Source organism: Agelaius phoeniceus, chromosome 36 (genome assembly GCF_051311805.1).
Source record: "Agelaius phoeniceus isolate bAgePho1 chromosome 36, bAgePho1.hap1, whole genome shotgun sequence".
NCBI lineage: Eukaryota > Metazoa > Chordata > Aves > Passeriformes > Icteridae > Agelaius > Agelaius phoeniceus.
In genome coordinates, this window is record NC_135300.1 from 92,859 (window position 1) to 109,861 (window position 17,003).

General features: G+C 50.5%; 1 protein-coding gene across 1 annotated transcript in view; it reads left to right on the forward strand.

The window, feature by feature from the left end:
• Positions 1–4,097: 4,097 nt before the first annotated feature.
• Positions 4,098–17,003, forward strand: part of SPTBN4 (spectrin beta, non-erythrocytic 4) — a 55,229-nt gene continuing 42,323 nt past the window's right edge. Inside the window, 12 exon segments of the mRNA XM_077192853.1 lie at positions 4,098–4,190; positions 5,365–5,579; positions 10,290–10,441; positions 12,500–12,673; positions 12,751–12,842; positions 12,919–12,999; positions 13,105–13,220; positions 13,451–13,544; positions 13,546–13,561; positions 14,644–14,831; positions 16,181–16,298; positions 16,379–16,537. Of these exon segments, the coding sequence (XP_077048968.1) occupies positions 5,444–5,579; positions 10,290–10,441; positions 12,500–12,673; positions 12,751–12,842; positions 12,919–12,999; positions 13,105–13,220; positions 13,451–13,544; positions 13,546–13,561; positions 14,644–14,831; positions 16,181–16,298; positions 16,379–16,537 (1,326 nt within the window). The 5' untranslated portion in view covers positions 4,098–4,190; positions 5,365–5,443.

Sequence of the window (17,003 nt, forward strand, 5' to 3'; positions counted from 1 at the left end):
GTTTATCCCAGTCCAGTTTATCCCATTCCATAGGATCCCAGTTCCCATTTGGTCCCAGTCCAGTTTATCCCAGTCCATTGGATCCCAGTCTGGGCTATCCCAGTCCAGTTTATTCCATTCCATAGGATTCCGGTCCCTATTTGATCCCAGTCCAGTTTATCCCAGTCCATAGGATCCCAGTTCCTATTTGGTCCCAGTCCAGTTTATCCCAGTCCAGGCTATCCCAGTCCATAGGATCCCAGTTCCTATTTGGTCCCAGTCCAGTTTATCCCAGTCCAGTCTATCCCAGTTTAGGTTATCCCAGTCCATAGGATCCCAGTCCAGTTTATCCCAGTCCATAGGATCCCAGTCCAGGCTATCCCAGTCCAGTTTATCCCAGTCCAGTTTATCCCAGTTTAGGTTATCCCAGTCCATAGGATCCCAGTCCAGTTTATCCCAGTCCATAGGATCCCAGTCCAGGCTATCCCAGTCCAGTTTATCCCAGTCCAGTTTATCCCAGTCCATAGGATCCCAGTTCCCATTTGGTCCCAGTCCAGTTTATCCCAGTCCATTGGATCCCAGTCTGGGCTATCCCAGTCCAGTTTATCCCATTCCATAGGATCCCAGTCCCTATTTGATCCCAGTCCAGTTTATCCCAGTCCATAGGATCCCAGTTCCTATTTGGTCCCAGTCCAGTTTATCCCAGTCCAGTTTGTCCCAGTTTAGGTTATCCCATTCCATGGGACCCCAGTCCAGTTTATCCCAGTCCAGTTTATTCCATTCCATAGGATTCCGGTCCCTATTTGGTCCCAGTCCAGTTTATCCCAGTCCACAGGATCCCAGTTCCATATAATCCCAGTCCATAGGATCCCAGTCCAGTTTATCCCAGTCCAGTTTATCCCATTCCATAGGATCCCAGTTCCATATAATCCCAGTCCATAGGATCCCAGTCCAGTTTATCCCAGTCCAGTTTGTCCCAGTCCAGTTTATCCCAGTCCGTATGATCCCAGTCCCTATTTGGTCCCAGTCCAGTTTATCCCAGTCCATAGGATCCCAGTCCAGGCTATCCCAGTCCAGTCTATCCCATTCCATAGGATCCCAGTTCCTATTTGATCCCAGTCCAGTTTATCCCAGTCCATAGGATCCCAGTTCCTATTTGATCCCAATCCAGTTTATCCCAGTCCAGTTTATCCCATTCCATAGGATCCCAGTTCCTATTTGATCCCAATCCAGTTTATCCCAGTCCAGTTTGTCCCAGTCCAGTTTATCCCAGTCCACAGGATCCCAGTTCCTATTTGATCCCAGTCCAGTTTATCCCAGTCCAGTTTATCCCATTCCATAGGATCCCAGTTCCTATTTGATCCCAATCCAGTTTATCCCAGTCCAGTTTGTCCCAGTCCAGTTTATCCCAGTCCACAGGATCCCAGTTCCATATAATCCCAGTCCACAGGATCCCAGTCTGGGCTATCCCAGTCCAGTTTATCCCAGTCCATAGGATCCCAGTCCAGTTTATCCCAGTCCAGTTTATCCCAGTCCATAGGATCCCAGTCCCTATTTGGTCCCAGTCCAGTTTATCCCAGTCCATAGGATCCCAGTCCCTATTTGGTCCCAGTCCAGTTTATCCCAGTCCAGTTTATCCCATTCCAGTTTATTCCTTTCCATAGGATCCCAGTCCCTATTTGATCCCAGTCCAGTTTATCCCAGTCCAGTTTATCCCAGTCCAGTTTATCCCAGTCCACAGGATCCCAGTTCCTATTTGGTCCCAGTCCAGTTTATCCCAGTCCAGTTTATCCCATTCCATAGGATCCCAGTTCCTATTTGGTCCCAGTCCAGTTTATCCCTGTCCAGTTTATCCCAGTCCAGCCTGTCCCAGTCTCTCAGGCATCGTGAGGAAACTGGGATAACTGGGGAGCACAGGATAACGGGGGGTAGGGGGGGAAACTGGGATAATGGGGGGGAAACTGGGATAACGGGAAAAATGGGATAACGGGAAAAATGGGATAAGGGGAAAACTGGGATAATGGGGGGGAAACTGGGATAATGGGGGAACTGGGATAATGGGGGGGAAACTGGGATAACGGGAAAAATGGGATAATGGGAAAACTGGGATAATGGGGGAACTGGGATAATGGGGGGGAAACTGGGATAATGGGGAACTGGGATAATGGGGAACTGGGATAATGGGGGGGAACTGGGATAATGGGGGGAAAAATGGGATAATGGGAAAACTGGGATAAGGGGAAAAATGGGATAACGGGAAAAATGGGATAATGGGGAACTGGGATAATGGGGGGGAAACTGGGATAATGGGGAGCTGGGAAAACGGGGATGCTGGGATAACTGGGGAAACTGGGATCGTGGGGAACTGGGATAACAGGAAAACTTGGAATGTCAGAATAATGGGAATTCTGGGCTAACAGGAATACCTGAACAAAATGGGAATTTTGGGATAATGGGGACACAAACTGGGATCGTGGGAATTCTGGGATAACAGGAACAGCAGAATTATGGGAATTTTGGGATAACAGAAAATCCGGGATAATGGGAGTTCTGGGGTCAAGGGGAAATTTGGGATAACGGGGAAATTTGGGATAATGGGAATTTTGGGATGAAGGGGAAATTTGGGATAATGGGAATTTTGGGATAACGGTGACAAAAACTGGGATAAAAGAAATTCCAGAATAATGGGAATTTTTGGATAATGGAAATTCCAGGATAACAGAAATTCCAGGATAAGGGAAACTTTGGGATAATGGGAATTTAGGGACAATGGGGAAATTTGGGATAACAGAAATTCCAGAATTATGGGAATTTTTGGATAATGAGGAAATTTGGGATAACAGGGAAGTTTGGGATAATGGAAATTCTGGGAAGAAGGGGAAATTTGAGATAATGGGAATTTTGGGATAACAGAAATTCCAGAAGGATGGGAATTTTGGGATAACGGGAATTCCAGGATAACGGGAATTCTGGGATCAAGGGGAATGTTGGGATAACGGGAATGTTGGGATAACGGGAATTTTGGGATAACAGGGAAATTTGGGATAATGGGAATTTTAGGATAACGGGAATTCTGGGATAACAGAAATTCCAGGATAATGGGAAATCTGGGATCAAGGGGAAATTTGGGATAACGGGGAAATTTGGGATAATGGGATCAAGGGGAAATTGGAGATAAGGGAGAAATTCCATCCCGCTTTGGGAATTTTTGGGGAATTTTTTTTTGGAATTTTTTTTTTTTGAATTTTGGGGGATTTTTGGGGAATTTTTTTTGATTTTTTTTAATTTTTGGGAAATTTTGGGGATTTTTGGGGATTTTTTTGGGATTTTTGGGGGATTTTTTGGGAAATTTTTGGAGATTTTTTTGGGAATTTTTTGGGAATTTTGGGGGATTTTTTTATTTTTTGGGGAATTTTTGGGGGGATTTTTTGGGAAATTTTTGGAGATTTTTTGGGGAATTTTTGGGGAATTTTTTGGGGATTTTTTTGGAATTTTTAGGGATTTTTGGGGGGATTTTGGGGGATTTTTTGGGGAATTTTTTTGAGATTTTTTTTATTTTTTTGGGAATTTTTGGGGGGATTTTTTGGGAAATTTTTGGAGATTTTTTGGGGAATTTTTGGGGAATTTTTTGGGGATTTTTTGGGAATTTTTGGGGATTTTTTTTAATTTTTGGGGAATTTTTTGGGGATTTTTTGGGGATTTTTGGGGATTTTTTTGGATTTTTTGGGGAATTTTTGGAGATTTTGGGGGGAATTTTTGGGGGATTTTTTTGGAATTTTTGGAGATTTTTTTGGGAAATTTTTGGAGATTTTTTTGGGAATTTTTTGGGGAATTTTTTGGGGGATTTTTTTGGAATTTTTGGGGGATTTTTTGGGGAATTTTTTTAGGGAATGTTTCGGGGGGAGAATTTTTTTGGGGGGTGGGGGAGGGGCGTGTCCCGCTGCTGGGGTGGGGGTGGGGGGGGGAGGGGCGCGGGGTGGGGGGAGGGGCGCGGGCGCTGTCGCGCGCTCGGGGCGGGAGCGGCGGCGGCGGCGGCGGCAGCGACCCCTCCCCCACCCCCCCTCCCCCACCCCCCCCAAAAAAATCGGGAACCGGGACCCCCCCCCCAGCCCCACCCCCACCCCGGGACCCCTCCCCCCATCCCCGCATTCCCAGAATTCCCGAAATTCCCAGAATTCCCAGAATTCCCGGCCCTGCCCGGCCCCCGGCAGGTGACGGGGATGGGGATGAGGGGATTTGGGGGGGGGGGGGGTCCTGGGGGGGATTTTGGGGATTTTTGGGGCGGATTTGGGGGGTCCGGGATGGGGAGGGTGGGGGATGGGGAGGGGGGGTCTCTCAAGGTCACGGACGGGAGGGGCCGGGCCTGGGGGGGGGGGAGGGGGATTTTGGGGATTTTGGGGATTTTTGGGGGATTTGGGGGGGATTTTGGGGGATTTTTAGGGGATTTGGGGATGGATTTGGGGATGGATTTTAGGGGAATTTTCGAGGATTTAGGGGGGGATTTTGGGAAATTTGGAGGGAATTTTAGGGGATTTTTGGGGGAATTTTCAGAGATTTGGGAGGAATTTTAGGAGGTTTGGGGGGAATTTGAGGGGTTTGGGGGAAATTTGAGAGGTTTTGGGGGAGGGTTTGGGGGTCTTGGGTTTTTCTGGGGGGCTTCGGGGGTCTCGAGGGGGTTTTAGGGGGGCTATGAAGGGATTTGGGGGAATTGGGGGATTTTGGGGGGGTCCTGGTGGGATTTTGGGGCTCTTTAGGGTTTTTCCGGGGGATTTTGGGGGGATTTAGGGGGTCCTTGGGGGTCTTGAAGGTCTGGGAGGATTTTGGGGTCTTGGGGGATTTTTGGGGCGGTTCTTGGGGTGTCCAGGGTGGTTTTGGGGGCATTTTAGGGGGGTTTTAGGAGGGGGTCCTGGGGATTCTCAGAGGATTTTGGGGGGGTCCTGAATGGATTTTGGGATCTCAGAGAATTTTGGGGAGGGGTCTCATTCAATTTTGGGGTCTCAGGAGGGATTTTGGGGGTCTCTGAGATGGTCCTGAGTGGATTTTGGGATCTCAGAGAATTTTGGGGAGGGGTCTCACTGAATTTTGGAATTTTGGGGGTTTTGGGGGGGATACTGAATGGATTTTGGGGGTCTCATTGAATTTTGGGGAGGGGTCTCATTGAATTTTGGGGGTCTCAGGGGGGATTTTGGGGGTCTCTGGGTTGATCCTGAATGGATTTTGGGGTCTCATTGAATTTTGGGGGTCTTGGGGGAGATCCTGAATGGATTTTGGGGTCTCATTGAATTTTGGGGAGGGGTCTCATTGAATTTTGGGGTTCTCAGCCCCCCCTAAACCAACTCAGGGGTCAAAAACCTGAACCCCCCCCCCCCCCAAAATCTCTTCCAGGCCCCACCCCCCGAGCTCGTTGTGGGACCCCTCCCCAATTTTGGGGACCCCTCCCCAATTTTGGGGACCCCTCCCCCCCATGGCGGCCGAGCTGGACAATGTGGAGGCCGCCCCTCCCCCCAACAACAACAACGGCCCCTGGGACCCCCCCCAGGACCCCCGAGCCTGGGGGGACCCCAAAATCTTCGAGTGCTCCCGGATCAAGGCCTTGGCTGGTGAGTGAAGACCAAAAAAAACCCCAAAAAATCAAAATATTCCCCCAAAAATTCCCAGATTCACCCCTCGAAAAAAAACCCCAAAAGCCTTGGATCACCCCCAAAAAATCAAAATATTCCCCCAAAAATTCCCAGATTCACCTGTGAAAAAAAAAAACCCAAAAGCCTTGGATCGCCCCCAAAAAATCAAAATATTCCCCCGAAAATTCCCAGATTCACCCCTCGAAAAAAAACCCCAATAGCCTTGGATCGCCCCCAAAAAATCAAAATATTCCCCCAAAAATTCCCAGATTCACCCATGAAAAAAAAACCCCCAAAAGCCTCGGATCGCCCCCAAAAAATCAAAATATTCCCCCAAAAATTCCCAGATTCACCCGTGGAAAAAAAAACCCAAAAGCCTCGGATCGCTCCCAAAAAATCAAAATATTCCCCCAAAAATTCCCAGATTCACCCATGAAAAAAAAAACCCCAAAAGCATTGGATCGCCCCCAAAAAATCAAAATATTCCCCCGAAAATTCCTAGATTCACCCCTCAAAAAAAAAAAACCCCAAAAGCCTCGGATCGACCCCAAAAAATCAAAATATTCCCCCAAAAATTCCCAGATTCACCCCTCAAAAAACAAAAAAAACCCAAAAGCCTCGGATCGCCCCCAAAAAATCAAAATATTCCCCCAAAAATTCCCAGGTTCAGCCGTGAAAAAAAAAACCCAAAAGCCTCGGATTGCCCCCAAAAAATCAAAATATTCCCCCAAAAATTCCCAGGTTCAGCCGTGAAAAAAAAACCCTAAAAGCCTCGGATCGCCCCCAAAAAATCAAAATATTCCCCCAAAAATTCCCAGATTCACCCCTCAAAAAAAAAAACCCTAAAAGGCTCGGATCGCCCCCAAAAAATCAAAATATTCCCCCAAAAATTCCCAGATTCACCCCTCGAAAAAAAAACCCCAAAAGCCTCGGATCGCCCCCAAAAAATCAAAATATTCCCCCAAAAATTCCCAGATTCACCCCTCAAAAAAAAAAACCCAAAAAGCCTCGGATCGCCCCCAAAAAATCAAAATATTCCCCCAAAAATTCCCAGATTCATGCTTCGAAAAAAAACCCCAAAAGCCTTGGATGGCCCCCAAAAAATCAAAATATTCCCCCAAAAATTCCCAGATTCACCCCTCGGAAAAAAAACCCCCAAAAGCCTCGGATCGCCCCCAAAAAATCAAAATATTCCCCCAAAAATTCCCAGATTCACCCGTGGAAAAAAAAACCCAAAAGCCTCGGATCGCCCCCAAAAAATCAAAATATTCCCCCAAAAATTCCCAGATTCACCCCTCAAAAAAAAAACCCCAAAAGCCTCGGATCGCCCCCAAAAAATCAAAATATTCCCCCAAAAATTCCCAGATTCATGCTTCGAAAAAAAACCCAAAAGCCTCGGATCGCCCCCAAAAAATCAAAATATTCCCCCAAAAATTCCCAGATTCACCCCTCAAAAAAAAAACCCAAAAGCCTTGGATCGCCCCCAAAAAATCAAAATATTCCCCCAAAAATTCCCAGATTCACCCCTTGAAAAAAAAAAACCCAAAAGCCTTGGATCGCCCCCAAAAAATCAAAATATTCCCCCAAAAATTCCCAGATTCACCCATGAAAAAAAAAACCCCAAAAGCCTCGGATCGTCCCCAAAAAATCAAAATATTCCCCCAAAAATTCCCAGATTCACCCGTGAAAAAAAAACCCCAAAAGCCTTGGATTGCCCCCAAAAAATCAAAATATTCCCCCAAAAATTCCCAGATTCACCCATGAAAAAAAAACCCCAATAGCCTCGGATCGCTCCCAAAAAATCAAAATATTCCCCCAAAAATTCCCAGATTCACCCCTCGAAAAAAAAACCCCAAAAGCCTCGGATCGCTCCCAAAAAATCAAAATATTCCCCCAAAAATTCCCAGATTCACCCCTCGAAAAAAAAAAACCCAAAAGCCTTGGATCGCCCCCAAAAAATCAAAATATTCCCCCAAAAATTCCCAGATTCACCCCTCGGAAAAAAACCCCAAAAGCCTCGGATCGCTCCCAAAAAATCAAAATATTCCCCCAAAAATTCCCAGATTCACCCGTGAAAAAAAAAACCCTAAAAGCCTTGGATTGCCCCCAAAAAAATCAAAATATTCCCCCGAAAATTCCCAGATTCACCCCTCAAAAAAAAAAAAACCCCAAAAGCCTTGGATCGCCCCCAAAAAATCAAAATATTCCCCCAAAAATTCCCAGATTCACCCCTCGGAAAAAAAAACCCCAAAAGCCTCGGATCGCCCCCAAAAAATCAAAATATTCCCCCAAAAATTCCCAGATTCACCCATGAAAAAAAAACCCCAAAAGCCTTGGATCACCCCCAAAAAATCAAAATATTCCCCCAAAAATTCCCAGATTCACCCCTCAAAAAAAAAAAAACCCAAAAGCCTCGGATTGCCCCCAAAAAATCAAAATATTCCCCCAAAAATTCCCAGATTCACCCGTGAAAAAAAAAAACCCAAAAGCCTCGGATCACCCCCAAAAAATCAAAATATTCCCCCAAAAATTCCCAGATTCACCCCTCAAAAAAAAACCCCAAAAGCATTGGATCGCCCCAAAAAATCAAAATATTCCCCCGAAAATTCCCAGATTCACCCCTCAAAAAAAAAAAAAAACCAAAAGCCTTGGATCGCCCCCAAAAAATCAAAATATTCCCCCAAAAATTCCCAGATTCACCCGTGAAAAAAAAACCCCAAAAGCCTTGGATCGCCCCCAAAAAATCAAAATATTCCCCCAAAAATTCCCAGATTCACCCCTCAAAAAAAAAAACAACCCAAAAGCCTCGGATCGCCCCCAAAAAATCAAAATATTCCCCCAAAAATTCCCAGATTCACCAGTGAAAAAAAAACCCCAAAAGCCTTGGATCGCCCCCAAAAAATCAAAATATTCCCCCAAAAATTCCCAGATTCACCCCTCAAAAAAAAAACCAAAAGCCTCGGATCGCCCCCAAAAAATCAAAATATTCCCCCGAAAATTCCCAGATTCACCCGTGAAACAAAAACCCCAAAAGCCTCAGATTGCCCCCAAAAAATCAAAATATTCCCCTGAAAATTCCCAGATTCACCCCTCGAAAAAAAAGAAACCCCAAAAGCCTTGGATCGCCCCCAAAAAATCAAAATATTCCCCCAAAAATTCCCAGATTCACCCATGAAAAAAAAAACCCCGAAAGCCTCGGATCGCCCCCAAAAAATCAAAATATTCCCCCAAAAATTCCCAGATTCACCCCTCAAAAAAAACCCCAAAAGCCTCAGATCACCCCAAAAAATCAAAATATTCCCCCAAAAATTCCCAGATTCACCCCTCGGAAAAGAAACCCCAAAAGCCTTGGATCGCCCCCAAAAAATCAAAATATTCCCCTGAAAATTCCCAGATTCCCCCCTCGAAAAAAAAGAAACCCCAAAAGCCTTGGATCGCCCCCAAAAAATCAAAATATTCCCCCAAAAATTCCCAGATTCACCCATGAAAAAAAAAACCCCGAAAGCCTCGGATTGCCCCCAAAAAATCAAAATATTCCCCCAAAAATTCCCAGATTCACCCCTCGAAAAAAAAAACCCAAAAGCCTTGGATCGCCCCCAAAAAATCAAAATATTCCCCCAAAAATTCCCAGATTCACCCCTCGAAAAAAAACCCCAAAAGCATTGGATCGCCCCAAAAAATCAAAATATTCCCCCGAAAATTCCCAGATTCACCCCTCAAAAAAAAAAAAAACCCCAAAAGCATCGGATCGCCCCCAAAAAATCAAAATATTCCCCCAAAAATTCCCAGATTCACCCATGAAAAAAAAAACCCCAAAAGCATTGGATCGCCCCCAAAAAATCAAAATATTCCCCCAAAAATTCCCAGATTCACCCCTCGGAAAAAAAAACCCAAAAGCCTCGGATCATCCCCAAAAAATCAAAATATTCCCCCAAAAATTCCCAGATTCACCCCTCGGAAAAAAAAAACCCAAAAGCCTCGGATCGCCCCCAAAAAATCAAAATATTCCCCCAAAAATTCCCAGATTCACCCCTCAAAAAAAAAAAAACCCCAAAAGCCTCGGATCGCCCCCAAAAAATCAAAATATTCCCCCGAAAATTCCCAGATTCACCCCTCAAAAAAAAACCCCAAAAGCCTCGGATCACCCCCAAAAAATCAAAATATTCCCCCGAAAATTCCCAGATTCACCCGTGAAAAAAAAACCCCAAAAGCCTCGGATCGCCCCCAAAAAATCAAAATATTCCCCCAAAAATTTGGGTGGTTTTGGGGTGATCTCAGTGCCCCCCAGATGATCAGGACCCATTGCAGAAGAAGACCTTGACCAAGGGGGTGAACACCCACCTGGAGGCTCCTGAGTCCCATGGGGATCTCAGGCTGGATTTGGGGTGGATTTGGGATCTCAGGCTGGATTTGGGGTGGTTTTGGGGTGGTTTTGAGGTGGATTTTGGGTGGATTTGGGGTGACCTCCATGCCCCCCCGGACAAGCAGGACATGGTGCAGAAGAAGACCTTGACCAAGGGGGTGAACGCCCACCTGGAGGCTCCTGAGTCCCATGGGGATCTCAGGGTGGATTTGGGGTGGATTTGGGATCTCAGGGTGGTTTTGGGATCTCAGGGTGGTTTTGGGGTGGATTTGGGGTAGATTTTGGGTGAATTTGGGTGGATTTGGGGTGACCTCGGTGCCCCCCAGACGAGCGGGACGCGGTGCAGAAGAAGACCTTCACCAAGTGGGTGAACGCCCACCTGGCGCGCGCCGCCTGCCGCGTCGGGGACCTGTACTCGGACCTGCGCGACGGCTTCGTGCTGACGCGGCTGCTCGAGGTGCTCTCCGGGGAGACCCTGGTGAGGAGACCCACGCGGCGCCTTCGTCGTCATCGTCGTCATCGTCATTGTCGTCTTCTGCCGTCGGCGTTGCCGTCATCATCATCATCGTTGTCATCATTCTCTGTCACCTTCATCATCGTCATTGTCATCGTCATCGTTGTCATTGTCATCTTCTGCCGTCGGCGTTGCCGTCATCATCATCATCGTCGTCATTCTCTATCACCTTCATCATCATTGTCATTGTCGTCTTCTGCTGTCAGCGTTGACGTCATCATCATCATCATCATTCTCTATCACCTTTGTCATCATCGTTGTCATCGTCATCATCATCATTGTCATCTTCTGCTGTCAGCATTGCCATGAGTGGTGGCATCATCATCATCATTGTCATCATCATCGTCATTGTCATCCCCTACTGTTATCATTGCCATGAGTGGCATCATCATCATCATCATCGTCATCATCATCATCGTCGTCATTGTCATCTTCTGCTGTCAGCGTTGCCGTCATCATCATCATCATCATCATCATCATCATCATCATCATCATCATTCTCTATCACCATCATCATCATCGTCATCATCATCGTCATCATTGTCATCCCCTACTGTTATCATTGCCATGAGTGGCATCATCATCATCATCGTCGTCGTCATCATTATCATCGTTCTCTATCACCTTCATCATCATCGTCATTGCCATCATCATCATCGTCATCATCCTCTACTGTCATCGTTGCCATGAGTGGTGGCATCATCATCATCATCATCATCGTCATTTTGTCATGATTGTCATCATCATCGTGATGAGTGGCATCGTCATCAACAGCACGAGTGGCATCCTCGCTGTCATCATCATCATCATCATCATTCTCCTCTACTATCATCATCATCTTCATCATCATCTCCATGAGTGTCATCATGAGCATCGTTATCATCATCACCACCAGCATTGGCATCATCATCATCATCATCATCATCATTTCCATGGCCATCATTATGAGGATCATTATCATCATCATCACCATCATCATCTCCATGACCGTCATTATGAGGATCATCATCATCATCATCATCATCATCTACCATCATGATCACCATCATCATCGTGGTGATTGTCGCCATCGCCAAGAGTAGCATCATTGTCTTCATGAGCATCATCACCACCACCACCATCAGCATCATCACCACCACCATCATCACCATCATCATCTCCATGACCGTCATTATGAGGATCATCATCATCACCATCATCATCACCATCATCATCATCATCATCATCATCATCACCATCATCATCTCCATGACCATCATTATGAGGATCATCATCATCATCATCATCATCATGGTGATTGTCACCATCACTGTGAGCAGCATCATCGTCTTCATGAGCATCATCATCATCATCATCATCATCACCACCACCATCATCACCACCAGCATCATCATCATCACCACCAGCACTGGCATCATCATCATCATCACCATGACCGTCATTATGAGGATCATCATCATCACCATCATCATCATCATCATCATCATCATGGTGATTGTCGCCATCACCGTGAGCAGCACCATCATCTTCATGAGCATCATCACCACCACCATCATCATCACCACCACCATCATCACCACAACCACCACCATCACCATCATCACCACCAGCATCATCATCATCACCACCAGCACTGGCATCATCATCATCATCACCATGACCGTCATTATGAGGATCACCATCATCACCATCATCATCATCATCATCATCATGAAGGTGATTGTCGCCATCACCGTGAGCAGCACCATCATCTTCATGAGCATCATCATCATCACCACCACCATCATCATCACCACCAGCATCATCATCACCACCACCATCACCATTGCCATGAGCAGCTCCCCCGGTCTGGGTGGAACTGGGACCTCCCCACCACCCCCAGCTCCTCCCACCATCCCCAGTTTGGGTGGAACTGGGACCTCCCCACCACCCCCAGCTCCCACCACCCCCAGTTTGGGACCAGCTCTGGTGGGGTGGGGTGGCAGGACCCTGTCCAAGCCAGGTGTCCCCGTGTCCCCGCAGCCCAAGCCGACGCGGGGCCGGATGCGCATCCACTCCCTGGAGAACGTGGACAAGGCCCTGCAGTTCCTCAAGGAGCAGCGCGTGCACCTGGAGAACGTCGGCTCCCACGACATCGTGGACGGCAACCACCGCCTGACCCTCGGCCTCATCTGGACCATCATCCTCCGCTTCCAGGTGCCACCAGGCTCCTCTCCACGTGCTCCTCCTGTCCTCCTCCACCTCCGCGTGTCTCCTGACCGTTCCTCCCCCAGATCCAGGTGATCAAGATCAAGACCGAGGACAACCGGGAGACGCGCTCGGCCAAGGACGCGCTGCTGCTCTGGTGCCAGATGAAGACGGCGGGGTGAGGACCTCAGGTGGTGGCGTGGACCCCTCCAGGAGGTCCGGTGAGCCCCGGTGACCCCCGGTGTCCTCCACAGCTACCCTGAGGTCAACATCCAGAACTTCACCACCAGCTGGAGGGACGGCCTGGCCTTCAACGCCCTCATCCACAGGCACCGGTCAGCGCCGGCGGGGTGGACACGGGAGGGACCTCCTGGATGTTGGGGTCACCCTCTGAGGGTTTGGGGGACGAGGTCGAGGTCACCGTGTCCACCCCACCCCAGGCCGGATCTCATCGACTTCCACAAGCTGACCAAGTCCAACGCCACCTACAACCTCCAGCAGGCCTTCAACACGGCCGAGCAGCACCTGGGGCTCAGCAAGCTGCTGGACCCCGAGGGTACGCGTGGGGTCTGTCCCTCTGTCCATCTGTCCGTCCGTCCGTCCGTCTGTCCGGCCACGCGGGGTGGGGTCATCTCCACCGCCCGGGTTTTTTTTGGGAGCGAGGTTTTTTTTGTTCCTTGGGAAGGGCCAAGGTTGATGGATCAGCCCGGCGTTGGTGGGACCATCCCTGGTGCTCCTGGGCTGGAGATGTGGGGTGGGGTCCTGACCTTCTGCCCTCCCCAGCAGATGTCAACATGGAGGACCCCGATGAGAAGTCCATCATCACCTACGTGGTGTCCTTCTACCACTACTTCTCCAAGATGAAGGCGCTGGCGGTGGAGGAAGCGCATCGGGAAGGTGGGGCTGGACCCAGGTCCTGGGGGTCTCCATCCCCAGCTCCATGGGGGGCCCACCCCATTGTCCCTGGGTGTCCCATCCTCCCTCTGTCCATCCCTCTGTCCATCCTTCTGTCCATCCTTCTGTCCACCCCATTGTCCCTGGATGTCCCATCCTTCCTCTGTCCATCCCTCTGTCCATCCTTCTGTCCACCCCATTGTCCCTGGATGTCCCATCATCCCTCTGTCCATCCTTCTGTCCATCCCTCTGTCCATCCTTCTGTCCACCCCATTGTCCCTGGATGTCCCATCCTCCCTCTGTCCATCCTTCTGTCCATCCTTCTGTCCATCCCTCTGTCCATGGATGTCCCATCCCTTTGTCCATCCCTCTGTCCATCCCTTTGTCCATCCCTCTGTCCATCCCTTCTCCATCCCTTCTCCATCCCTCTGTCCATCCCTTGTCCATCCCTTGTCCACCCTCTGTCCATCCTTTGTCCATCCCTTTGTCCATCCCTTCTCCATCCCTTGTCCATCCTTTGTCCATCCCTTGTCCATCCTTTGTCCATCCCTCTGTCCATGCCTTTGTCCATCCCTCTGTCCATCCCTTTGTCCATCCCTTTGTCCATCCCTTTGTCCATCCCTTGTCCATCCTTTGTCCATCCCTTTGTCCGTCCCTCTGTCCATCCTTCTGTCCATCCCTGTGTCCATCCCTCTGTCCATTCCTCTGTCCATCCCTTGTCCATCCCTCTGTCCATCCCTTGTCCATCCCTGTGTCCATCCCTCTGTCCATCCCTCTGTCCATCCCTTTGTCCATCCCTTGTCCATCCCTTTGTCCATCCCTTTGTCCATCCCTTGTCCATCCCTTGTCCATCCCTCTGTCCATCCCTTTGTCCATCCCTTTGTCCATCCCTTCTCCATCCTTTATCCACCCTCTGTCCATCCCTTGTCCATCCCTTCTCCATCCCTTGTCCATCCCTCTGTCCATCCCTTTGTCCATCCCTTGTCCACCCACCAGCCTGGCCGGACCCTGGTGACCCCTCCGGCCGCAGGTGGTTCTCGGGGGGGTTCCTGCAGGACCTCCAAGCCCACCCCAAACCCCACCAGGTGCTGGACCAGGTGATGGAGATCGCGGCCATCACGGCGCGCTACGAGGCGCTGGCGGCCGAGCTGCTGGCCTGGATCCACCACACCATCACCATCATCACCAACCAGAAGTTCGCCAACTCGCTGACCGGCGTCCAGCAGCAGCTCCAGGCCTTCACCGCCTTCTGCACCCTGGAGAAACCGGTCAAGTGAGGACCTCCTGCGGGGCTGCTGGTGGGGTGGGACCTCAGCCTGGTGGTGGTGGTGGTGGTGGTGGTGGGCAGGTCACAGTTCAAGCCAAACTGGGGGCACTGGGACATGGGTGGTGGTCATGGTCATGGTGGTGGTCATGGTCAGGGTGGTGGTGGAGAGGTCCCAGTTCCACCCAAACTGGTGGCACTGGGACATGGGTGGTGGTCATGGTCATGGTGGTGGTCATGGTCATGGTGGTGATGGAGAGGTTTCACTTCAGCCCAAACTGGTGGCAGTGGGACATGGGTGGTGATGGTGGTGGTGGTCATGGTCATGGTGGTGGTGGGCAGGTCCCAGTTCAACCCAAACTGGTGGCAGTGGGACATGGGTGGTCATGGTCGGGGTGGTGGTGGAGAGGTCCCAGTTCCACCCAAACTGGTGGTGGATGGGACCTGAGGGGTGGTGAGGAGGTCCCAGTTCATCGTGGTGGTGTTGAGGAGGTCCCACTTCAGCCCAAACTGGTGGCAGTGGGACTTGGGTGGTGGTGGTCATGGTGGTGGTCATGGTCATGGTGGTGGTGGAGAGGTTTCACTTCAGCCCAAACTGGGGGCAGTGGGACATGGGTGGTGGTGGTGATGGTGGTGGTCATGGTCATGGTGGTGATGGAGAGGTCCCAGTTCAACCCAAACTGGGGGCAGTGGGACATGGGTGGTGATGGTGGTGGTGGTCATGGTCATGGTGGTGATGGAGAGGTCCCAGTTCCACCCAAACTGGGGGCAGTGGGACATGGGTGGTGGTCATGGTCACGGTGGTGGTGGGCAGGTCACAGTTCAAGCCAAACTGGGGGCAGTGGGACATGGGTGGTGGTGATGGTGGTGGTCATGGTCAGGGTGGTGGTGGAGAGGTCCCAGTTCCACCCAAACTGGTGGTGGATGGGACCTGAGAGGTGGTGAGGAGGTCCCACCTCAAGGTGGTGGTGATGGGGAGGTCCCACTTCACCCAAACTGGCCATGGATGGTGCCAGGAGGTGGTGAGGTCCCACCTCAAGGTGGTGGTGAGGAGGTCCCACTTCACCCAAACTGGTGGTGATGGTGGTGACCACAGGGATGGTGGTGATGTCCCAGCTCACGGTGGTGACCACAGGGATGGTGGTGATGTCCCAGCCCATGGTGGTGACCACAGGGACGGTGGTGATGTCCCAGCTCACGGTGGTGACCACAGGGATGGTGGTGATGTCCCAGCTCTTGGTGGTGACCACAGGGGCGGTGGTGATGTCCCAGCTCTTGGTGGTGACCACAGGGGTGGTGGTGACGTCCCGGCTCGCGCTGGCGGTGACAGGGACCTCCCCACCGGTGCCACCCCGCAGGTTCCAGGAGAAGGGGAACCTCGAGGTGCTGCTCTTCACCATCCAGAGCAAACTCCGCGCCACCAACCGCAAGCTCTACGTGCCCAGCGAGGGCAAGAGCATCTCCGACATCAACAAGGTGAGCACGTGGAGATGGAGTCCCACCACGCCCCGCCGGCGTTGGGCACCCCCCCGTGACCCCGTGTCCCCACCCACCAGGCCTGGACCTGCCTGGAGAAGGCGGAGCACGAGCGGGAGGCGGCCCTGAGGAACGAGCTGATCCGGCAGGAGAAGCTGGAGCTGCTGGCCCAGCGCTTCGACCACAAGGCCGTGATGAGGGAGACGTGGCTCAACGAGAACCAGCGCCTGGTCTCGCAGGTGGGGCCTGGGGCTGGGACAGTCCCTGGGCGGGGTGGGGGTGAGGAGCGTGGTGTGGATGGGTGGGGGGACCTCGTTGTGGATGGTGGGAACTCATCGGGGTCCTCCTTGAGCAGGCGAGGGGTGGTTGGACATCTCTGACCTCCTCCTTGAGCGTGGAGAGGGGGTTGGACATCATTGGGCTCCTCGTTGGCCATGGAGAGGTGGTGGGGCCTCCTTGAGCATGGAGAGGGGGTTGGACCTCATTGGTGTCCTCATTGGCCATGGAGAGGTGGTGGGGCCTCCTTGAGCATGGAGAGGGGGTTGGACATCATTGGTGTCCTCATTGGCCATGGAGAGGTGGTGGGGCCTCCTTGACCAGGCGAGGGGTGGTTGGACCTTCTGAGTTTCTCCTTGACCATGGAGGGCTGGTGGAACCTCCTCGACCTCCTCATTGACCACAGAGAGGGGGTTGGACCTCATTGGG